Here is a 25,197-nt window from a genome sequence, read left to right as displayed (position 1 = left end):
CGTCCAAACATGCCATACGATCATCAGATAACTGGATTTACACATTCTGAAATACAAATGCGCTACATTGTACACGTAAGTGAGATTTTTTAATGTGTGTGAAATCTTATGGGACTTAACTGCTAAGGTCATCAGTCCCTAAGCTTACACACTACTTAACCTAAATTATCCTAAGGACAAACACACACACCCATGCCAAAGGGAGGACTCGAACCTCCGCCAGGACCAGCCGCACAGTCCATGACTGCAGCGCCTTAGACCGCTCGGCTAATCCTAAGTCAGATCAAGCAAGAAAATAAGTGATCCATATTTAGTTAGCCTTTACCATTTTTCCCCCTGCGAATAAATATTAAGCTAAGTAAGCACCAAACTTCTAGTTTCACCGTAAACGAAGAAAAAAATAAAATCCTTACAGAGTACGAATCTGATTAAAATCGTAATCTCTCCTACGTACCTGGAACTGAAATGGACTCGTAGCAGAAGAGAAATTGAAGGAACGATTGAGATACATTTCTGGGTTGGATTTCTTCATATAAGCCTTCATCATGACAGTCTTGGCAGAGCCCTGCTCGCCAATAAGTAAAACAGCTTTCGTTTGCGAAGCTATGGTGTCTATAAGAAACGTTGTTCTCACGTTTTCGATTATGGGAACCATTATAGTGCTGTAGTCAGGAGTCGAAGTCTCTGGGTATGAATAACTTGCCACCAAATTGCTCCAAAGTTCCCATTTACCTGCAAATATTTGAATTGCTTGAATAAGAAATAGAACATAGAACAATTAAATTAGGTATAACGACTACCTCCTGTTATAAAATAACAGATGTTAATAAGTGAAGCAGTGTGGAAATATTTATAGTAATATTTCTAGTACCTCTAAGAAACTTTACTGAATCGCTAGGAATATTTTCATTCGAATCCAACATTTGCTCAAACATATTGCTTTAAAGTCATTAACAAAATATATCTCATTACTGGGTCAGTATTTATTTTCTTTAAACTGCAACATAGAATTACAGATATCCTGCAAACAAAATTACTCATACATTATCGAGACATTGTTTTCAGTCTGTCGAACGCGTGAAAATGATTTTTGTCGTCATAGATATTTGAAATTTTTTTCCTATTTACTTGAGATCAATAGGTGAAAACCCAGATATCGAATAAAGATTGTGAGAGGCGTATAAGTAAAAGACTGGATACGAATTCAACATTAAGAATACTGAGTTACGGACTCTGTATTTTCTGTAGGCTACTTTACAAGATTATCGCAACATCATGATAGGTTCCGTCCGTAGTGCGTGTCCAGGTGTACCAAAAACATACTGCTGACGGTAAATTGAAAAAGACATTCAGACCAAGTGACTCTGAAACATAATCAGTAGTGTTTGTTCGTTTTGAGATCTGCTAGAGACTTTTGTCTAAATGCCTGTAACATTGTTATTGTATAGTATGTTTATATTCATCAGAATATATACCAATAACTAAATGATTTAGCCGTTCCTCTCAGCAGTCACGTTGCAAACATATGACTCGACAACATTCTCGATTTGAAACTTCCTGTCAGATTAAATCTGTCTCCCGGACTGGAGATCTAAACCGGAATATTTGCCTTACGCATGAAAATGCTCTCCAGCTGAGCTGCCGAGGTCCGAGTCATAACCTGCCATCCCTGGTGGCAGTTAAGGTGTGATGGTGCGTCGTGAGTCAGTCCTAGGTAGCTCAGTCGGTAGAGCATTTGCCTGCAAAATGAAAACGTTCCGGTTATATCTCCACTCAGGCAGACAGTTTTAATCTGCCAAGAAGTTTCAAATCAGTACACACTGTGAAAACATCCGTGATGTTTTCAGAATGTTACAGTAAGTCAGCAAGGAACGTACCTTCAAATTCGTGGACTATTCACCTAAGCGTTCATACACAACTCCAGGCCTCTGGGTTGGTGATGAACGGTTTTACTGGACGTGAAAATCTACAGTAGAATGTTGTAGGCGAACGAACAGGTTCCCAGTCAGCCAGCAAACCTCTGGAGCCTTTGGCTCCAACGGAAGTCTAGTGTCCTTATTTCATGTCATGCAAACTTTCCACCTGTGAGGATATCACCAATAAAATGACCTCACATCAAATGTCAAGGTATCAAGGTAGCAAACGGGAACCGGTGTGTATTAATGGTCACGACGAATCACCAGTCAAGGTGTCGTTTATCCTTACTCTGAATGGGGTCGCTGTTCTCATCCGAAGACGATCTCTGTGCTCTTAGATTTACAATTATTAGAGGTACTCAAGTGGGAGACAGTTTACGTATCGCATTGTTAAATAACGACAGATTGTATTTCTTTTTTGGTGTTCAGCACTCATTTTCTAAGTACTTCGTGTCCTCGGGACCGTCTATCCACTGTTAAAAAAAAAAGATAAGCGCTAGAGACTCTTGTCATACTTGTTGATCCCAGTGTTGACGATGTTAGCCACTTCCGGGAATTCACAGCTGGGAATTGGCAAGCCCACTGCTCGCACGACTTCTGACTGGAATGTTCCATACGTGATGCCTTGATGATCTGGCCACAGTAACATGCATCATGATGTAATACCTTGCTCATCATATGCAAAGCTGCCACAACAATTACCAATTACCATTTTATGACTGCCTCTCGCAGAGGTTCATGAGCGCTGTTGACTCAACATGAAGCCTCTAATCGAATTGCGTATCTATGTATTGTCGCGCTAGAAATGAAGAGCAGCAATCGCAGAATTAGAAAGTATGTGATTGAGGCTTCCCCAACGGACAACTTGTAGAAATGTTTCTCGGTCGAAAGGTCATATTTCGTTGTGCATATTACACAATATTTCAACGGCACTACTGACCGATATCTTCTGGTGCGGCGAACACACTGCTGAGCTGTGACCGAAACCCCCTGTTTATGGCAGACTAAGAAGAAACCGTGCAGGAGCGAACGCGCCAATTTCGATGAGTAATATCAAAGGTTTCCTGATCGGTAGCGGGAGAGACAGCCATGCCACAAGTCAGGTGATGAACTAAAAGCTTCGGCGTACCCACAAAGGCTGTCAATCACTGTGCGCTGCTGTCGGCCTCCCCAGCGCCCTCTGTTCCAAGCCGCATGCCGATATGCCCGTCCCCGCTGGTGTGGGGCTACCCTGGCGGTTACCATCGGAATATCTAAGTCGCCACTGAAGAGTCATCCCTTGTGTGATCAATAATTCCTCTTTGAGGTCTCTATGATTTTAATACGGCAGAGCTGGATCCCATACTGTGCTAAGCTGGTATCCCGTGTCTCTGTACCGTAGATTTGTCGAACTGAGAATTTCGTTCACTTCTTTAATAATGCTGTCCCAGGACAAAAACGTCGAAGAGAGAATTTTGGTAATTTTGTAGCCCCGTACTCAGGCGATGCTCGGCGTTTGCAGGTTTCTTTGAGTGGCCCAGACGTGTGTGACGCCGATGTTTGACGGATTTGTCTTCTACGGGGCGACAAGAATGTCAAATTATGACGTCCCGCAGCTACAAGAAATCTCGTAGAAACCAGGCCTTTTCAAACCGAGGCTGTCTTCCGCTGAGCCTAGAAGAGCTCTGAGTTCCGTTGGTGTATATAAAACACATTTAACTTTGTGTTTGTTCATTAATCTTCCTATTTCCGAAGAAACAGTGCTAACGTACGGCAACACGGCCATTCCACATTGTTCTTCGCTTTCTTCCAGATCCTCAGTTTGTCTAACACGCGCCTGATGTAAGGTTCGCCGAGTCTCCCGTTCAGAATATCCACTCATCAAGAATACGCTAGGGAGGTGGCGCAACTCATCAGACAAGCTGTAACAATCTGTAATGGTTCGTGCTCTGTGGGGCAACGTCCTAAGGACGCCATTTGGTTGTAAAGGATGGCGACAGTTGGTTATCTGTAAGTATAAGTCCGTTTGTTTAGGTTTACGGTACACAAGGCCAAAACGTCCATGGATAGTAGTTCGCCGTTTTCATCCATCTCCATCATAAAATTGACGTTCGAATGAAGAGAATTTAGATGTGAAAATGTATCCAGTGATGCACGTGCGGTGGGGTGAAATTACAAAGGTGTCATTCTCGTATCACCAAAAGCACGTAGGTTTCAACTCCATTGACTGAAGTGCTCTCTCCTCGAAACCTTCCATAAAAAGATTACCCACAAAGGGACTACCCACTGTCACACCGTCAGTCTGTTCAAAGCATTGCTCACTGAAAAAAAAGAAAAAAATAGAGAGGCAGGCATATGTTTACACACATCAACAAGTTCTCCTTTTAGTTTCTCGACAATGAGCTCCGGTGATTCCTGTAATGGTACTAGAGTGAAAAGTGAGACTACGTCCACACTAACGACAATATCTGACGGTGCAAGTCGTAAGATTTTGAGCTGGCAAACAAAGTCTTCTGAGTTGCAGATCCGATACTCTCATTTTTCCACCACAGGGCTCAAATGTACTACCAGATGTTCTGCCAAATTGTATGTTAGCACCCAGAATTGCTAGGAATTGGCAGACGTAGAACTATATCCTTAAGAATCTTAGGCAGTCCGTGTATCCTGGAAAGAGTGGGTGCGCGTGTGCAAAGTCGTTTGGCCACAACATCGGAGACTGTGCTGTTCTTGAGAAGCTCTAAAGTTCTTCCTCGTATTTTGGTCGTGGTGTCCATGTTTAGAACACGATATGCAGGGTCGTCCAACAACTGGTTTATCTTGGTAAAGAACATCGGTCTGAGGAGGATGACAACTGCGTTAGCGTTATCCGCCAGTAAGACCACAATTTCAGGATCCTCAAGTGGAGATCGAAGTCCTGACCTCTCCGACGCTGAGATATTATTCTTGGGCGCCGGCGCCTGTGTTATTGCGCGGAAGGTCTGATTTTATCGCAGCGTCCCTGGGCAGCTTCAGGATTTTCTGCCCAACAGAGCTAACAATGTGTAGAACGTGTGGTGTTCTCGGAGTGGGCGTGAAATTCAGCCCTTCTCCAATACCGAAAGCGTCGCGTCAAGCAGGGGTATATGCAACAGCTCGTACACTGTCCGTCTGCGATGTCTTTCTTCTAACTTTTATTCTTGCGGTAAACAGTCTCTGAAGCGATGATACTTTCCACTTCGACGTGCTATAAAGTGTTGTCTCTTCGATTCCGAGAACGCCCAAGTATCGCTACCAACCCATGCCCAAGAATCTTCCGATAGTCGTGACACAATCTTCAGATGGAGCGCCAGTGGACCTCTGCACGCGAAGTACAATTCCTTCCGAGTGTGGTGAATCCTTTCTGTCACCAGTGCGTGGCCGGCCTGATTTTTAATTCTGTTGGTGGCTGCAGAGTTTATAAAGTGCGAAACCTTAGTGACTATAAGAATACTTCGAAGACGTCGTCATCTTCATAAGAACATAAGGGTACACAGCAGAATGCTCTACTTATTCTGTTATTTATCGAACTTATTCACTTCTTTCACCATCTCTTTCCCATATAAGATATGTTGAGTAAGGCTTTCCTGACGGGCTACTTGTAGTAATGGTTCTCATTCGTCGGCTCAAGAACTTAAGACTTGTACTATCAGTTATTGTCGTTAGTTTCGATGTGGTCTCATCTTTCATTCGAGAGCTATCGCAGGAATCAGTATTGCGCCACCTCCCTAGCGTATTCTCGATGAGTGGATATTCTAAACGGGAGACTCGTCGTTCCTTACACCGGGCGCGTGTTAGACAAACTGAGGAGCTGGAAGAAAGTGAAGAACAAAGAGAAATTGTCGTCTTGCCGTACGTTAGCACTGTTTGTTCGAAAATTTGGCAATTACTGAACAAACACAAAGTTAAATGCGCTTTATGTTGACGAACGCAACTCAGAGCTCTTCTAGGCTCAGCGGAAGACAGCCTTGGTTTGAAAAGGCTTGGTTTCTGTGAGATTCCCTGTAGCTGCGGGACGTCGTAATTTGACATTCTTGTCGCAGCGTGGAAGACAGATCCGTCAAACATCGGTGACCAACACGTCTGGGCCAATTAGAGAAACCTGCAATGGCCGTGCATTGCCTCAGTACTGGGCTACAAAATTACCAAAATTCTCTCTTTGACGTTTTCATCCTGGAACAGTATTATTAAAGAAGCTGACGAAATTCGCAGCTCGACAAATCTGCTGAACAGAGACAGGGTACCTACACAGCACAGCGTGGGATCCAGTGCTGGCCGTGTTAAAATCACTGTGACTACAAAGGGGTATTTGTCATACAGTGGAGACATAGATATTTTGATGACAACGCCAGCACGGACGCGTATATCGGCATGCGGCCTCCGACAGAGGGTGGTCAACGGCAGCGCACAGAATGATTGGCAACGTTTGTACGTGCGCCGAAGCTCTTGATTCATGGTCCAACGGATGTCGTAGCTGTCTCTCCCGCTTCTGATAAGGAAGTCTTCATTATTAGTCACCGAATTTGGTGCGTTCACGTCGGCGCGCTTTCTTCTTAGACTGGCGTAAATAGGGGGCTTCAGTCACAGCTCAGCAGTGAATAAAGAGGAGGCTTCGATCCCAGCCTCAGCAGTCTCTGTAATTCGAGTGCGTGATGTCAAGACGAGTGGACGTGATTACGCGGGCGGCCGAAGCAGCTGCCTCTACATCGCCGGAGTCTGCCGCTCGCTGTCCGGCGGGGTTCACCCCGCCTGCAACTCCATAGGCCGCTCCCGTTACACGACTGTGGCTGTGGCGGCAGGCAAAGTGAGTGCGACGGGCCTGGTAGAGTAGCATGGACTACGAGAGGGCTAAAATGGCTCTGAGCACTATGGGACTCAACTGCTGTGGTTATCAGTCCCCTAGAACTTAGAACTACTTAAACCTAACTAACCTAAGGACATCACACACATCCATGCCCGAGGCAGGATTCGAACCTGCGACCGTAGCAGTCGCACGGTTCCGGACTGCGCGCCTAGAACCGCGAGACCACCGCGGCCGGCACTACGAGAGGGCATGCAACATGGAATTTGCCAGTGAAGAGGTAACAACATCACGCCAGGCGACAGAGTACAGTCCGCGATCGCTGACGAGGAAGGTTTCGGTAACCGACTGAAGAAGAGGCAGGTGAAACGGAAACCAGTCACGGAAGTGTCAGATGTGTTGAACAGCAACATATACGAAACAATTCAGGAAGACATTCAAGCAAATCAAGAGTCAGATGATCTGCAGCCACAGCCTAAGTAACAGACTATACCTCCCATCGTGCGATAGTAACCAGAGACATACAAACAACTGTTCAAATGGTTCAAACGGCTCTGAGCACTATGGGACTTAACTTCTGAGGTCATCAGTCCCCTACAACATAGAACTACTTAAACCTAACTAACCTAAGGACATCACACACATCCATGCCCGAGGCAGGATTCGAACCTGCGACCGTAGCGATTGCGCGGTTCCAGACTGTAGCGCCTAGAACTGCTCGGCCACCACGGCCGGCTATAAACAACTGTATGAAGGTTAAAGAATAATTGGAAATATTTCTTCGCCGCCAGGCAGTTGGATAGTGATAAACTGAAGCTGACTTTGATGTCTGTAGAAAAAGACCTCAAAGTCAAACATTATTGGAGGGGAGGAATACCGTACGTCACCTTTCCCATGGTGAGACCGCAGACACTGAAGGTGGGCCGCGCGGGATTAGACGAGCGCTCTTAGGCGCTGCAGTCATGGACTGTGCGGCTGGTCCCGGCGGAGGTTCGAGTCCTCCCTCGGGCATGGGTGTGTGTGTTTGTCCTTAGGATAATTTGGGTTAAGTAGTGTGTAAGCTTAGGGACTGATGACCTTAGCAATTAAGTGCCATAAGATTTCACACACATTTGAACATTTTTGAACTGAAGGTGGCTGTCTATGGCATCCCTAATAAGATGACTAAGGAAGAACTTGAAGTTGTTGGTTTTGTGGCTACTGTTGTGCGCTACTTATACTACCCAAGCACATAGACGAAGACCTTCTGGCGAGCCGTTACACTTCAAGACACTGTAGAACATCGATAAATACACTCCTGGAAATTGAAATAAGAACACCATGAATTCATTGTCCCAGGAAGGGGAAACTTTATTGACACATTCCTGGGGTCAGATACATCACATGATCACACTGACAGAACCACAGGCACATAGACACAGGCAACAGAGCATGCACAATGTCGGCACTAGTACAGTGTATATCCACCTTTCGCAGCAATGCAGGCTGCTATTCTCCCATGGAGACGATCGTAGAGATGCTGGATGTAGTCCTGTGGAACAGCTTGCCATGCCATTTCCACCTGGCGCCTCAGTTGGACCAGCGTTCGTGCTGGACGTGCAGACCGCGTGAGACGACGCTTCATCCAGTCCCAAACATGCTCAATGGGGGACAGATCCGGAGATCTTGCTGGCCAGGGTAGTTGACTTACACCTTCTAGAGCACGGTGGGTGGCACGGGATACATGCGGACGTGCATTGTCCTGTTGGAACAGCAAGTTCCCTTGCCGGTCTAGGAATGGTAGAACGATGGGTTCGATGACGGTTTGGATGTACCGTGCACTATTCAGTGTCCCCTCGACGATCACCAGTGGTGTACGGCCAGTGTAGGAGATCGCTCCCCACACCATGATGCCGGGTGTTGGCCCTGTGTGCCTCGGTCGTATGCAGTCCTGATTGTGGCGCTCACCTGCACGGCGCCAAACACGCATACGACCATCATTGGCACCAAGGCAGAAGCGACTCTCATCGCTGAAGACGACACGTCTCCATTCGTCCCTCCATTCACGCCTGTCGCGACACCACTGGAGGCGGGCTGCACGATGTTGGGGCGTGAGCGGAAGACGGCCTAACGGTGTGCGGGACCGTAGCCCAGTTTCATGGAGACGGTTGCGAATGGTCCTCGCCGATACCCCAGGAGCAACAGTGTCCCTAATTTGCTGGGAAGTGGCGGTGCGGTCCCCTACGGCACTGCGTAGGATCCTACGGTCTTGGCGTGCATCCGTGCGTCGCTGCGGTCCGGTCCCAGGTCGACGGGCACGTGCACCTTCCGCCGACCACTGGCGACAACATCGATGTACTGTGGAGACCTCACGCCCCACGTGTTGAGCAATTCGGCGGTACGTCCACCCGGCCTCCCGCATGCCCACTATACGCCCTCGCTCAAAGTCCGTCAACTGCACATACGGTTCACGTCCACGCTGTCGCGGCATGCTACCAGTGTTAAAGACTGCGATGGAGCTCCGTATGCCACGGCAAACTGGCTGACACTGACGGCGGCGGTGCACAAATGCTGCGCAGCTAGCGCTATGCGACGGCCAACACCGCGGTTCCTGGTGTGTCCGCTGTGCCGTGCGTGTGATCATTGCTTGTACAGCCCTCTAACAGTGTCCGGAGCAAGTATGGTGGGTCTGACACACCGGTGTCAATGTGTTCTTTTTTCCATTTCCAGGAGTGTATTTTAAGTGACGAGGCTTTGCTCGCAAGTCGCCAAAGCTGAGAAGCTGAGAGCTTCGCGTGGACTCCCACAGTGTTATTGCTGCCAAGGATTCAACCATGTGGCACATTATTGCACTATACCGCCTGTTTGCGTCAAGGGCAGCGCACCACACAACTGAAGACAGTGAACATAAGCGAGAGTGGTGCCTACTAAATGCGCTCTTTGTAGAGAGAGTCGTCCTGGAAGTTACAGAGGACGCCAGAAGCATAAGGGAGCCAGCAGCAGACCGCGGGGACTACAATCCAGGACGCAGGAGAAAACTGTAATGTATCGGCACAATGTGGCGTCTGAAGAGAACCCACATCAAGACAGACCATCCTTGATGGAAACACTGGCGGCCAGGGTTCAGAGTGGTCTACTGGTAACAGTCGTCGTCAAGGGAGTCAGAGCGGTTCTAGGCGCTTCAGTCCGGAAACGCGCTGCTGCTACGGTCGGTGATTCGAATCCTGCCTCGGGCATGGATGTGTGTGATGTCCTTAGGTTAGTTAGGTTTAAGTAATTCTAAGTCAAGGGGACTGATGACCTCAGATGTTAAGTCCCATAGTGCTTAGAGCCATTTCAACCACACTGACAGAGTAGAATTTCCTTATCTTCCAATACGTCGGCAGCAACAACCAAGTCACCTATGGAAAGAAGACAACCGACAGCAGTCACAGCAGACAAGCCAACTAGAACTTACTGACAACAGCAGTTACTGACATCTGTAGAACGCTAGCAAATTTACCTAGCACAATAACTGCAGCTGTAGATGCAGCTATTAGAAGAGTCACCATTGCAGGAAGCCACACCTCAACAGCTCATTACGTCCAAGATCAGAAGAACTGAAGACCTACACATCATGACGTACAACGCCAATGGACAACTTCCTCATCTGTTAGAATTCCAACAGTTTTTGAGAGACGAAAACATCGATATATGGTTAGTGACTGAAACTCACCTGATGCCTGGCTTGAGAGCAAACGTAGGTAACTGTCGATGCTACACGACTGATCGGCTGACTGCAGGTGGTGGCACAGCCGTCGACATAAAGGCATCTATTCGTCAATATGCTGGACGTGAACCAAAACTACGTCGATTGAGTCAACGGCGGCAGCTGTTAGGACTACTTCAGGAACTGTTACATTCATGGACCGCCTCGAGGACATCTTAGCACGGATGGTGCATGACAGCTGTTACTATGAAGAGGGAAACTGTTTGTGGCTGGTGATTTCAGCTCGAAGCATGCAGCATGGAAATCGATAACCACCAACCACATTGGAAGACGCTCACTGCAAGTGGCTGAGCAACTTCATTCACACGTTTGTTGGCCGACTGAACCATCATGTTATCCACACAAAGGACGTCCTGATGTGCTTGATATAGCCATTACAAACGACATCAATAACTTTGACAGCCAATATTCTACAAGCCTTGCCTTCAGATCGGACACGAAACCAGTGACCACAGGCATCAAGAAGAATCTTCGGCGGGCTAACTGGGACAGTTTTTGCATCCATGTGTCATGCTTCATGGCGCGGTCACTGGCTGAAGATGGACACCGTGCTGACGATCTCGTCGCTACTTTCAGCACTACCGCTATTGAAGTCCTAACTGCTTCTACTCTACCATCACGAAGATTACAGTGCCCTATCCACATTCCACCAACAGAAATTGAAGGAACTATTGCGGAGCGCAATCAGGTCTGCAAAGATTGGCGCCTTGCGAGAGACCCCAGCACCAAGCGAAGAATTAATTTGCTTAGGAGGCAAATTAAAGCAGCGACCTCCAATCTTCAGCACCAGCGATGGGCTGACAAACTCTCCTCGTTACAACCTGACACCTCAGTGTGAGATGTAGTCAGGATTTTCATCAACACCAGAACTCGAATATCGCCCCTGAAAACCGCAGCTGTGACACCTTATCGGCCTGAAAAAAAGCGAACGTCCTAGCTGACGATTTTTAAGAGCAGTTCAAGACCCACCAAAACCGAAAACACATGCACGATGTTACGGAGAGCGTCGCCACATTCCTGGCAGAGAACAGTGACGAAGAAGTGGACGTCCCACTAATCACTGCGGAGGACATCGCCCGTGTCATAAGAGCTTTACCAAATAGCAAAGTGCCAGCACTAGCCTAGATCTCAGGGAAAGCATTAAAGAAACTTCCACATGAATCCGAGGGCCACCTGGCAGATGTATTCACCAACATCATCAGATACTTAATGTATCCATGCAGCTGGAAGCATACAGTGGTGATTGAAGTACCCAAACCTGAGAAGTCTCCCAGGGACCCAAAGAATCCCAGACAAATCAGCCACCTGCTTCAATTAAGTTCTTCGAGAGGCTACTCCTAAAAAGATTAAGAAGACACATCAGTGACAAAGGATTACTGTCCACTGAACAATTCGGATTTCGTGAAGGACTTCCACCACCCAACAATTGAAAAGGGTGGTAGATGAAACTCACCACCTCCTACAACAACAAGAAATACTATGGAGCAGTATTCTTAGGCATAGAAAACCTTCGACACTGTGTGGCACCAGGGGCTGATTTGGAAGCTAAAAGAAACGTGTTTCCCTGGAACCTACGTTAAACTGAACCCGCTATACTTAGAAGATCGTACTTTTGTGGTGAGTGTCCAGTAAGGATAGTCACTGTAAGAATAATTCATGCAGGAATTCTGCAGGCATCGCTCCTTGAGCCGACGGTGTATTCTTTCCACATATCCGACTTCCCCCGGACTCGAAGAGTGGAACGCGCCATATATGCAGATGACACGGCGATCACAAGGAGCGGGTGCCCCAGCCCATGCATCGCAGACTACAGAAAGTGTGCCATAAACTTGTAGGATGGTCAACTACTTGGAGAATTTCCTTCAAACCTTTTAAGAACTAGGCCATCATGTATACTAGAAGGGGAACACCAGGTCTCCTTCGGTTACTAATCTTCAACGTGCCTATAGAATTGTGTACGAGAACAAAGTACCTCGGTGTCATACTTGACAGCAAGTTTACCTGGCAACGGCACACCGCAAGCGTCCGGCAGAAAGTCATGCAGAGATACATACCGAACGCTCGAACTTGCCACGGAAGAGAGGACTGGCGATTTACTTGACGTTTATCCGTTTATGGATTATGGCTGTGTCACATGGGGCATGGCAGCAAAGTCTCATCTTCATAGACTTCAGACACGTTATAACAAGGGCATACGATGGATGTTTCACATGCTGCACAACTTCCAAGCTAAATACCTGCATGAAGCAGCGCACGAAGAGGAAGTCTTGGACCGCTTCAAGAAGACTGTTACCACCCTGTACAGGAAGGCGGCGGTTTGAGCGAATCTTTTAATGAGGGGCCTCACAAGGGAACCTCCCCATCGCACCCCCCTCAGATTTAGTTATAAGTTGGCACAGTGGATAGGCCTTGAAAAACTGAACACAGATCAATCGAGAAAACAGGAAGAAGTTGTGTGGAATTGTGAAAAAAATTAGTAAAATATACAAACTGAGTATTCCATGCTAAGATAGGCCACATCAAGGAGAGTGGTAGTCTAGGAGCGCCGTGGTCCCGTGGTTAGCGTGAGTAGCTGCGGACCGAGAGGTCCTTCGTTCAAGTCTTCCTTCGACTGATAATTTTACTTTCTTTATTTTCGCAAAGTTATGATCTGTCCGTTCGTTCATTGACGTCTCTGTTCACTGTAATAAGTTTAGTGTCTGTGTTTTGCGACCGCACCGCAAAACCGTGCGATTAGTAGACGAAAGGAAGTGCCTCTCCAATGGGAACCGAAAACATTTGATCGCAAGGTCATAGGTCAACCGATTCCTCCACAGGAAAATACGTCTGATATATTCTATACGACACTGGTGAGGGCATGTGCGTCACGTGACAGGAATATGTTGTCGACCCACCTAACTTGTACACTTGGCGAATGGGTAAAAAGATTCTTCTACCTTGCCCGATTTAGGTTTTCTTGTGGATGTGATAATCATTCCCAAAAAAGTGATGAAAACATAAGAGTCTGACACATAAACTGAAAATAAAAAATTAAAATTTTCAGTGGAAGGAAGACTTGAACCGAGGACCCCTCATTCCGCAGCTGCTCACGCTGACCGCGAGACCACGGCGCTCCTGAGCTGTAACTGGCCTTGATGTTTCTTATCTTGCACGTGGACTACTCAGTTTGTATATTTTGCTTATTTTTTCGTAGTTCCACACAACTTCTTCCTGTTTTCTCGATTGATCTGTGTTCAGTTTTTCAAGGCCTATCCACTGTGCCAACTTATAACTCAATCTGAGGGGGGTGCGATGGGGAGGTTCCCTTGTCAGTAACCTCCATGCAGCCTAAGGTAGCTGCGAAATACCAATAGACCTAGGCCTAGGCCAAAAGAAGTATGAATCTCAACTCATTTTCTACCCAAGTGTTGACATAATAATAAAGAGACGTTTACACACCCTCTCCAAATAGTGAATATTGTAGTAAACGCCTTCCGGTGAAAACTACATTAAAAGCCAAATCGCAAAGAATGCGCTGTCAGTCAGCTCAGCAGTGTGTTCACCGCACTTGAAGATATCGGTCAGCTACGTCGACGAAATATTGTGGAAATTTCGTGACATCCGATGTCTCGCTGGAGAACCGTTTTCACAAGTTAAACAGTAGCTAGACATAGTGACAAAGTTCTTAAGCGAAAATGCTGTACAAGTACTGGAAACACCACCTCAGTAGGTGGGTCACTAACAACAGGTCAGTGTGATAGAACTCGAGTCGGAGGTAACCGGTTCTAATCCCGCTCGTGAATTATATTTTCATTGTCAGTTAACGTCAGGTATAGAGAAGTAATTATGTCCCAAAAAGTTCCTGATCACCAGAGATTATATAAAATTTCAAATTTCTTCACTGTCTCATGGAGTGATGACAAACAACAGACATGACTATAACCTGTGTGCTGGACGAGGATGATAAGCTTTATTGTCCACTTGGTGCTATTCAGTAGGAGTAGGACTATGTGCCACTATGGAGTTCCATGTTCTCTTTTCTCCCTCATCACGATCAACTAAACAATCACAATGCTACCAGAATGAATCTTTCACTTGTCAGCAGAATGTTCGCTGTTGTGAAACTTTCTCGGAATTAAACCGGCACTTGAAACTGGAGCCTTGCCTTTTGTGGGCAATGCTCTTACCGGCTAAGCTATCTGGATACAACTCACGAGCAACTCTCACATATTCAGTTCTACCAATACTCATGCAAGCGGCTGAAATAGCGTCCAGTTGAAATGTTCTTATCAGCCAATGACCAACAGTGAAAGTCGAGGGAAAGAAAAAAAGATAGACAGATAGATAGATAAATAGACAGAATGACTGGCTACACACCTTGAGGGGTTCTCCAGCTCTATAACTGGGAAAAATTCTTCCTTCATACAAATTGTTGTCTTTCTATCCATGTTGTTGTTGTGGTCTTCAAAAAAATTGTTCAAATTGCTCTGAGCACTATGGGACTTAACATCTATGGTCATCAGTCCCCTAGAACTACTTAAACCTAACTAACCTAAGGACATCACTCAACACCCAGTCATCACGAGGCAGAGAAATTCCCTGACCCCGCCGGGAATCGAACCCGGGAACCCGAGCGCGGGAAGCGAGAACGCTACCGCACGACCACGAGCTGTGTACTGTTGTGGTCTTCAGTCCTGAGGCTGGTTATAAGTAAATATTTTGGGCATATGTATAACTACTCGTATTTAGAGTAGTTAACTGTGCCACATTGTGTTTCTGTTGTCGGCGAGGGAGGAGAGTCGTGGAGTTCGACTTAGTACATGCCCTATCAAGATTTCTGAGGTTCCTCATTGATTTATTTACTCGTATTAGAAGCTATACAAAAAGCTACTTTACTTAATTGTGCAATATTACGGAATACTGCTAAAACAACAATTCACATAATTAGTAGTTTATATAATTTAAGAAAACAGGAGAAACCCAAATGTTGTTCGCCAGAATTTGGCAATAGCAACTGGTCCATCTCGAGACCTCTTCAGCTCATCGTTACTGCATGACTCAGGGCAGCATGGACAGTGACACAACTGACCCACTGTCTGTTCTGTGTAGTCACATTGTGTCGGTTGTTTAAAACATCCCAATTGTACAAACGTGTTCCTGTATTTACCAACACTTTACCTTAGTCTGCTCAATGATCTCCAGGTGGACCAATATGAAGTACGTCCAAAAGCGTAGGTACTATGCGGGTTTCATCCAGGTCTGAAGTTAATCACATCTAGCTGCCCACAGTTGTTCTCCGGCAGCTCGGGGAGACATAGTTAGTGCTGACGTTGAACTGGGGAAACTTCTTTCGGATATCGAACTAGATATTGGTAGTTGATGGCCATGTAGAAATTGCAAAGATATTTGGGAATGGGCTCTTTACAATGTGGCACAGTCTGGCGATCACGACCTGTACGCCAGCGCCTGTAATTTCGTTTCTGGCCAAATAACGCCGATCAGAATTTTTCCAACACTGCACACTAGCAACCACACTAATAATTAGTACTGGGTATTCATAGATATGGTCTGCGCAAAAAGCAGTCTCTGTGTTCTTGCATGCACTGAAGTCCTATAATAATATTCCTGCCATAGATTCGTCACTTGAAAATGATCAATAATCCTCTGACTAGGTAATGTAATGATAAGTATTATTTTGCATAATCTGCATCTACATGTACGTCTAGATCTACATGCATACTACACAAGCCTTCTTACGGTGTGTCGCGGAGGGTACTTTTGGCACCACTATAACTTCCCTCCTTGCTTGTTCCGCTCGCGAATGGTTCGTGGGAAGAACAACTATCTATAAGCTTACGCATGAGTTAAAATGGTTCAAATGGCTCTGAGCACTATGGGACTTAACATCTATGGTCATCAGTCCCCTAGAACTTAGAACTACTTAAACCTAACTAACCTAAGGACATCACACAACACTCAGCCATCACGAGGCAGAGAAAATCCCTGACCCCGCCGGGAATCGAACCCGGGAACCCGGGTGTGGGAAGCGAGAACGCTACCGCACGACCACGAGATGCGGGCATGAGTTAAGATTTATATGATTTTCTCGTCGTGATCATTCCGCGAGACGTGAGCGGGAGGAAGTAATGTATTGTCTAACTATTCTTGGAACGTTGGCTCCTCCGTGGTGCACACCGCCTCTCTTGCACCGCCTGCCACTGGCGTTTGTTGAACATCTCCATAACGCTCTGGTGTTTACTAAGTGATCTCGTGACGAGACTCTCCGCTCTTGGTTGGATATTTGCTATCTCTTCTATTTCACCCAAACTGGTAAGAGTCCCAGACTGATGCACAGTTATCAAGATTCTCAAGATATGGTATTACAAGTATTTTGTAAGTCTCTTCTTTCGTTGTTGAATTACATTTCATTACGATAGAGGTTATAATGGTCGCCTAGTCGTAGATATTGCTATAATCGCACTATTTCACTCCCGTTTACTGAGCTTGTTAGCACTTGAAGTTAGGTTGGTGCCATTAAAATGCATTTTCGTAATCGCTGCTGCTTGCTGGATCGCTGCTATGTCTGGTTGTCTAGGGTTAAAAAGATGAGGTCCCGTATTTTTGATGTGCTTTTGATGATAAATAATGAACGAAACCAACAAATATTTAAACTTCAAGTAATTATTACCTTGGTGGCCATCTTAATTCCACTGTCCACCAAAGACAATGACACAACACAAAGTAGCACTTCTTTTACATGTTCTTTGCAATGTTTATCCACCTCGAACAATAACACACATACACATTACCAAAGTGACATTCAGACTCCGCTCCAGACCCTTCTTGCTGCTTGTATTTATAACCTTGTCAAAGAACTACTAAAACGAGATATAGTTTATAAGTCACATGTACATCTGTTATTGTAATTTGTGCAGAAAAGTTATTAATTTATATCGAGTGACATAATTTAACAGGTTATTAAAATGACAGACAGATTTGTAGACTTGACAGAATAATTCTTTGTTACAAAAAGGCCGTTTTTTAGAAGTTTGTCAATTGACTTCTCTAATTTGCATAAATAAGTAAATAACATGAATTATTAAGAATTACATAGGTTTTCGTCTAAAATAGGAGTGTTTACGTGAATACTGAGTGAAAACGGTCCTAGTGAACAAATAGGTTTCACTGGGTGATTTTTATTTAAGGAGATCCAAAATACGTAAGTTGGCCACTATTTTTCGTACTTCATATTAATTAATTAAGATGAACTTAGTGTTTTTACATGATGACATTTGCTATATGAGTGATCAAGTGATATTAACTTTTGTGTGAGTCAGTTATTCAGTATAATTTAATGGGTTGATTGTTTATGGAGACATGTTACGCAATCATTGTTAACATACACAATAACTTTTCTATAATCATAAATACTCGTTAAACTGGTTGAATTTGGAGGGTATCGCATACTTCGGTAAAGTAAAGCCTTTAATAGGTTCCGTTACACGGTCTAGGCAAAAATTTGGTTCTTTTGGTTCTATGTAATTGGTATTATTTTTCACAAAGACATTAAGAATAAAAATACAATTTCTGATTTTTCCTTTTGCTTGCACATTACAAGTTTCATACAGCCCACCTGAAGGTCGAACATCAGCAAGGATCGACAATCAACATACTTCAGAGAAAAACTGGACGCATGCCCAGAGTGGTTACACCGATGTTGTTCTTTTCTGTGAGTGTGTAGCGGTACTTCGCTACGCCTCCTTCTTCATTATTGAAGAACACAAAGACCTTGTCAGATGGTATTCGCAAATGATTTCCACAAACAACGATCGTGTGAAATCCAGCTCGCTTTGTTCATCCACGACACCCAGGAGACATTGTACCGGCGGCCAGGTTGATGCTACGTTCCTTGACTTCAGGAAGTCGTTCGATGCAGTTAAGCAATGGTGCCCAATGGACGAAATACGTGCGTGTGGAATATCAGATCAGCTTTGTGATTGGATTGAAGAGATCCAACAGAGGAGAACACAACATGTTACGTTTAATGGAGATATACCTTCAGGTGCAAAAATAGCGTCGGGCATATATATATATATATATTGCCTAATAGATCACGTTGTGACTCCACGAGGCTATTAGCGGATATGCTGTTGTCTACAGAGAAGTATGTAGTAAAATGGCTCTGAGCACTATGGGACTTAATTTCTAAGGTCATCAGTTCCCTAGAACTTAGAACTAATTAAACATGACTAACCTAAGGACATCACACACATCCATGCTCGAGGCAGGATTCGAACCTGCGACCGTAGCGGTCGCGCGGTTCCAGACTGTAGCGCCTAGAACCGCTTGGCCACCCTCGCCGGCAAGTATGTAATAAGACCTGCAGAGAATCGACTGGTGTAGGGATTGACAGATGACCAGTTACATCTATAAGATATCTGGAAATATGCGTATGGAGGGATTTGCAATGGAACGAACACCGAAAACTAATCCCAGGAGTGGTAGATGCCAGACTGAATGTTATTGGAAGAATTTTCAAGAAGTGGAGTCGACCCACGAAGGAGGTAGCTTACAAAACCGTCATTCATATTGCTCTCTAGTCTGGGACCCATACCAGATAGGTTTGATAGAGGAAATAGAGAAGATACGAAGAAAAGCTGCAAGTTAAGTCACAGGTTCGTTTAGAAACAGCGAAAGCGTCACGGAGATGCTCATCCAGATACAGCTAGGACAATGAAGGCCTTGTGCATCACTAAGTGGTTTATTATTAAAATTACAAGAACGTACGTTCTACATCTACATCTACATCCACACTCCGCAAGTCACCTGACGGTGTGTGGCGGAGGGTACCTTGAGTACCTCTATCGGTTCTCCCTTCTATTCCAGTCTGGTATTGTTCGTCGAAAGATGGATTGTCGGTATGCCTCTGTGTGGGCTCTAATCTCTCTGATTTTATCCTCACCGTCTCTTCGCGAGATACACGTAGGAGGGAGCAATATACTGTTTGACTCCTCGGTGAAGGTATGTTCTCTAAACTCCAACAAAAGCCCGTACCGAGCTACTGAGCGTCTCTCCTGCAGAGTCTTCCACTGGAGTTTATCTATCATCTCCGTAACGCTTTCGCGATTACTAAATGATCCTGTAACGAAGCGCGCTTCTCTCCGTTGGATCTTCTCTATCTCTTCCCTTCCATCAACCATATCTGGTACGGATGCCACACTGATGAGCAGTATTCAAGCAGTGGGCGAACAAGCGTACTGTATCCTACTTCCTTTGTTTTCGGATTGCATTTCCTTAGGATTCTTCCAATGAATCTCAGTCTGGCATCTGCGTTACCGACGATCAACTTTATTTGATCATTCCATTTTAAATCACTCCTAATGCCTACTCCCAGATAATTTATGGAACTGACTGCTTCCAGTTGCTGACCTGCTATAGTGTAGCTAAATGATAAGGGATCTTTCTTTCTATGTATTCGCAGCACATTACACTTGTTCCTGTAAGTATAGCCAATATGTTGCCTCTTCCTACGTATATCCACAGAAAGATGATGGGGGTAAAATTAGATTAAAAAAAATGTTCAAATGTGTGTGAAATCTTATGGAACTTAACTGCTAAGGTCATCAGTCCCTAAGCTTACACACTACTTAACCTAAATCATCCTAAGGACAAACACAGACACCCATGCCCGAGGGAGGATTCGAACCTCCGCCGGGACCAGCCGCACAGTCCACGACTGCAGCGCCGGAGACCGCTCGACTAATCCCGTGCGGCAAAATTAGATTCGATCTCACATGGAGGCTTATCAACAATCTCCTTCCAGCGCAAAATTCTCGCTTGGAATTGAATTACGGAGTACAGATTTATATGCAGACGACAGAGATACCTTCTTTAGTGACGACGTAATCGAAGACGGTGGCTGTGGCGGGGGGCAGTGCCAGCGCGGCCTGCTTGTCCCTGAGGAAGACGTCGAAGGGCTGTCTGTCGGACATGCTGAGGAAGGCACCCAGTCCCCAGACGAGCGCGAACACGTACAGCTTGCGCAGGTGCTCGGGTTCCATGTGGCGGCTGGAGTCGTCCTCCTCCTCTCCCGCGGGGCTGGAAGCAGCAGCGCCAGCGGCAGCGCCTCCAGGCACGCCGATGATCACGCTCTCCTCTTTCTCCTCTGCCTGCACGGGCACCAGTCCTTCCAGCAGGTTTAGCATCTGCAAATCAGTTCAGATGTTCTCTAATTGGTGACCTCGTTGCACGTATCAAACAGGAGGAATCATTGCTGTCTATAGTCTCCTTAAAAAAATTCATCACCATTCACAGTGGAAATGAAAAGAGAAAGAAAGGAAGCTACAGAGGAAGAAAAAAAAAATACAATGAAATGAACACCCTTAGCTGCTTACAGGCGTTGACAGACGTCAACGGGGACAGATCAAATGGTTCAAATGGCTCTGAGCACTATGGGACTTAACATCTATGGTCATCAGTCCCCTAGAACTTAGAACTACTTAAACCTAACTAAGCTAAAGACATCACACAACACCCAGCCATCACGAGGCAGAGAAAATCCCTGACCCCGCCGGGAATCGAACCCGGGAACCCGGGCGTGGGAAGCGAGAACGCTACCGCACGACCACGAGATGCGGGCTCGGGGACAGATGAAAATGTGTGCCCCGAACGGGACTCGAACCCGGGATCTCCTGCTTACATGGCAGACGCTCTATACATCTTTTTTTTTTAAAAAAAAAGTCTCATTTAGTTCGCTTTTGTTCGTTGCATCTGCTCGGGGCGGACGTCGTAAGACATCCGTTTAAGTTCGTTGGTGATCGATTAACTCAGTTTTTTTATTACAGAGGGCACGTAGCCCTCTGACCGAATCTGAGCCACCGAGGACACAGAGGATAGCGCGACTGCAGGGATTTATCTCTGGCACGCCTCCCGCGAAACCCACATTCTCAACGTATTGTCCCACACTAAATTCGTAGTGCCCCCGCCCATTATACTCATTACTCGCGGCGCGTTGCCGATTCCTGTAAGAGTTCGGGCACTGTTTGTGCATTCGCACAGAAGAAGATGATCAAGTGGTCGGTGGGCCTTAACTATATATATATATATATATATATATATATATATATATATATATATATATATATATATATATATATATATACTAAGATGGTATCTGTTCTTTCGGACATGGCCGAAAGAACAGATACCATCTTAGTATATATATACACTCCTGGAAATTGAAATAAGAACACCGTGAATTCATTGTCCCAGGAAGGGGAAACTTTATTGACACATTCCTGGGGTCAGATACATCACATGATCACACTGACAGAACCACAGGCACATAGACACAGGCAACAGAGCATGCACAATGTCGGCACTAGTACAGTGTATATCCACCTTTCGCAGCAATGCAGGCTGCTATTCTCCCATGGAGACGATCGTAGAGATGCTGGATGTAGTCCTGTGGAACGGATTGCCATGCCATTTCCACCTGGCGCCTCAGTTGGACCAGCGTTCGTGCTGGACGTGCAGACCGCGTGAGACGACGCTTCATCCAGTCCCAAACATGCTCAATGGGGGACAGATCCGGAGATCTTGCTGGCCAGGGTAGTTGACTTACACCTTCTAGAGCACGTTGGGTGGCACGGGATACATGCGGACGTGCATTGTCCTGTTGGAACAGCAAGTTCCCTTGCCGGTCTAGGAATGGTAGAACGATGGGTTCGATGACGGTTTGGATGTACCGTGCACTATTCAGTGTCCCCTCGACGATCACCAGTGGTGTACGGCCAGTGTAGGAGATCGCTCCCCACACCATGATGCCGGGTGTTGGCCCTGTGTGCCTCGGTCGTATGTAGTCCTGATTGTGGCGCTCACCTGCACGGCGCCAAACACGCATACGACCATCATTGGCACCAAGGCAGAAGCGACTCTCATCGCTGAAGACGACACGTCTCCATTCGTCCCTCCATTCACGCCTGTCGCGACACCACTGGAGGCGGGCTGCACGATGTTGGGGCGTGAGCGGAAGACGGCCTAACGGTGTGCGGGACCGTAGCCCAGCTTCATGGAGACGGTTGCGAATGGTCCTCGCCGATACCCCAGGAGCAACAGTGTCCCTAATTTGCTGGGAAGTGGCGGTGCGGTTCCCTACGGCACTGCGTAGGATCCTACGATCTTGGCGTGCATCCGTGCGTCGCTGCGGTCCGGTCCCAGATCGACGGGCACGTGCACCTTCCGCCGACCACTGGCGACAACATCGATGTACTGTGGAGACCTCACGCGCCACGTGTTGAGCAATTCGGCGGTACGTCCACCCGGCCTCCCGCATGCCCACTATACGCCCTCGCTCAAAGTCCGTCAACTGCACATACGGTTCACGTCCACGCTGTCGCGGCATGCTACCAGTGTTAAAGACTGCGATGGAGCTCCGTATGCCACGGCAAACTGGCTGACACTGACGGCGGCGGTGCACAAATGCTGCGCAGCTAGCGCCATTCGACGGCCAACACCGCGGTTCCTGGTGTGTCCGCTGTGCCGTGCGTGTGATCATTGCTCTCGCAGTGTCCGGAGCAAGTATGGTGGGTCTGACACACCGGTGTCAATGTGTTCTTTTTTCCATTTCCAGGAGTGTAGAAAAAAATTAACAGAAGAAAGGAATGAAGGAAACAAGTTTACAGTTTTACATCTCATAGAGATACGAGGGTCGCTCCTAAATAAATGCACACTATCTTTGTAAAAAAACAGTTTTCATTCTGCACGTGTGAAAGTTTTAGAGTGTGTAGATACAGTTTGTTTTCAAACTTAGTTCAACCTGTTCCCGTGAGTGGCACCGTCACAGCGTGTCTTCAAGATGGCTGCTACACTTGACGTTCGTCAGAAGCTACGTGCTGTCATACAATTCCTGTGTTGTGAAAACGAGACAGTGGGAAACATCCACAAGAGGTTGAAAAAGGCGTATGGAGACGCTGTTGTCGATCGCAGTACAGTTAGTCGGTGGGCAAGCAGGTTACGTGATGAAAGCGGGCACGGCAATATTGAGGATTGTCCGCAGCTCGTGGTCGTGCGGTAGCGTTCTCGCTTCCCGCACCCGGGTTCCCGGGTTCGATTCCCGGCGGGGTCAGGGATTTTCTCAGCCTCGTGATGACTGGGTGTTGTGTGCTGTCCTTAGGTTAGTTAGCTTTAAGTAGTTGTACGTACTAGGGGACTGATGACCATAGATGTTAAGTCCCATAGTACTCAGAGCCATTTTTGAATATTGAGGATTGTCCTCGCAGCGGCAGGCGTCGTTCTGCACACACTCCAGACAGTGTGCAGAAAGTTAACGAATTGGTGACTCCTGACACACGCATCACAAAGAACCAATTGTCACGCTACGTTGGGATATGGTAGGAAGTGTTTGCAGAATACTGAAAGTGTTGGCGTTAAAAAAGGTTTGCGCCAGGTGGGTTCCCAGTATGTTGACAGTGGCTCACAAAGAAACAAGAAAAACGGTATGCAGCGAACTTTTGGAACAGTAAGAGAATGGTGGAGATGAATTTCTTGGAAGAATTGTGACAGGTGATGAAACATGGCTCCCATCATTTTTCACCAGAGACGAAGGGGCAATCAATGGAGTGGCATCATGCAAATTCACCCAAGGAAAAAAAAAAATTCAAAACCACATCTTCTGCTGGAAAAGTTATGGCTACGGTGTTTTTCGATTCCGAAGGACTCTTGCTTGTGGACATCACGCCAAGTGGAACCACCATAAATTCTGATGCATATGTGACGTCACTGAAGAAACTTCAAGCTCGACTGAGTCGTGTTCGACCACATCGGCAAAAGCAGGTGGTTTTGCTGTTGCACGACAATGCACGGCCACATGTCAGTCAAAAAACCATGGAAGCGATCACAAAGCTCGGATGGACAACACTGAAACACTCGCCTTACAGCCCTGACCTGGCTCCATGTTACTATCGTCTCTTTGGGAAACTGAAAGACTCTCTTCGTGGAAAAAGGTTTGAAGATGATGACTCCCTTGTGCACGCTGCCAAACAGTGGCTCCAACAAGTTGGTCCAGAATTTTACCGTGCGGGAATACAGGCGCTGGTTCCAAGATGGCGTAAGGCAGTTGAGAGGGATGGAAATTATGTGGAGAAATGGAAATATTGTTCCTAAAGGATGTATCAACACACTGCAAAACTTACAAACATGTAGAATAAAAAATGGATTTTAAAAAAATAGTGTGCATTTCTTTTGGAGTGACCCTTTTAGATTTTTAGAGATAGGGCAAGAGTCTTGGGAGTACGAAGAGGGGAAGGAATTTGCCCGTGGCCTTGCTAAAGGAACCATCTTGGCATTCGTATGAAGTCACCTAGAGTAACTATGCATGTATTTAACCTGGATGACAGGATCGGGATTCGACTCCTCCTCCTCACAAATACGGGTCCACCGCTCCGTTTCTCTCAATTCTGCCATTCAGTTTTGAGAGCTCAAGAGAGCCGCAGTGTTTACTCACTCTCGTCTCCCTAAAATAAAGCTAAATTTAAGCACTATAGTGCGTTTAAGACTAGCTGCAACTGTTGACAGTTTAGTGCGGAGCGTGTGGAGGGAAGCGTAGCTGGCAGCGCGTGTTCGACGTTTAAGCAAGCGACGGTAAGGGCGTAACCAGTCAACCGCGCAAGCTGGGCGATCTGCCAGCTTTCTCAAGCGAACGGTAATAAACTCTGAGTTTCGCACATCTTATATCTTCATTCGTCAGCTTCATGATAAAT

At 46.2% G+C, this 25,197-nt stretch overlaps 1 protein-coding gene across 1 annotated transcript in view; it reads right to left on the bottom strand.

Annotated features, from left to right (window-relative positions):
- The window catches only part of LOC126249493 (dynein axonemal heavy chain 5), an 856,962-nt gene that overhangs the window by 294,287 nt on the left and 537,478 nt on the right, over nucleotides 1-25,197 (bottom strand). The window contains 2 exon segments of the mRNA XM_049951144.1: nucleotides 455-732; nucleotides 20,325-20,643. Of these exon segments, the coding sequence (XP_049807101.1) occupies nucleotides 455-732; nucleotides 20,325-20,643 (597 nt within the window).

Source organism: Schistocerca nitens, chromosome 3 (assembly GCF_023898315.1).
Source record: "Schistocerca nitens isolate TAMUIC-IGC-003100 chromosome 3, iqSchNite1.1, whole genome shotgun sequence".
In the NCBI taxonomy this organism is placed as follows: domain Eukaryota; kingdom Metazoa; phylum Arthropoda; class Insecta; order Orthoptera; family Acrididae; genus Schistocerca; species Schistocerca nitens.
The sequence above is the reverse complement of the archived record's forward strand: the minus strand, read 5'-3'. Positions and strand labels throughout refer to the sequence as shown.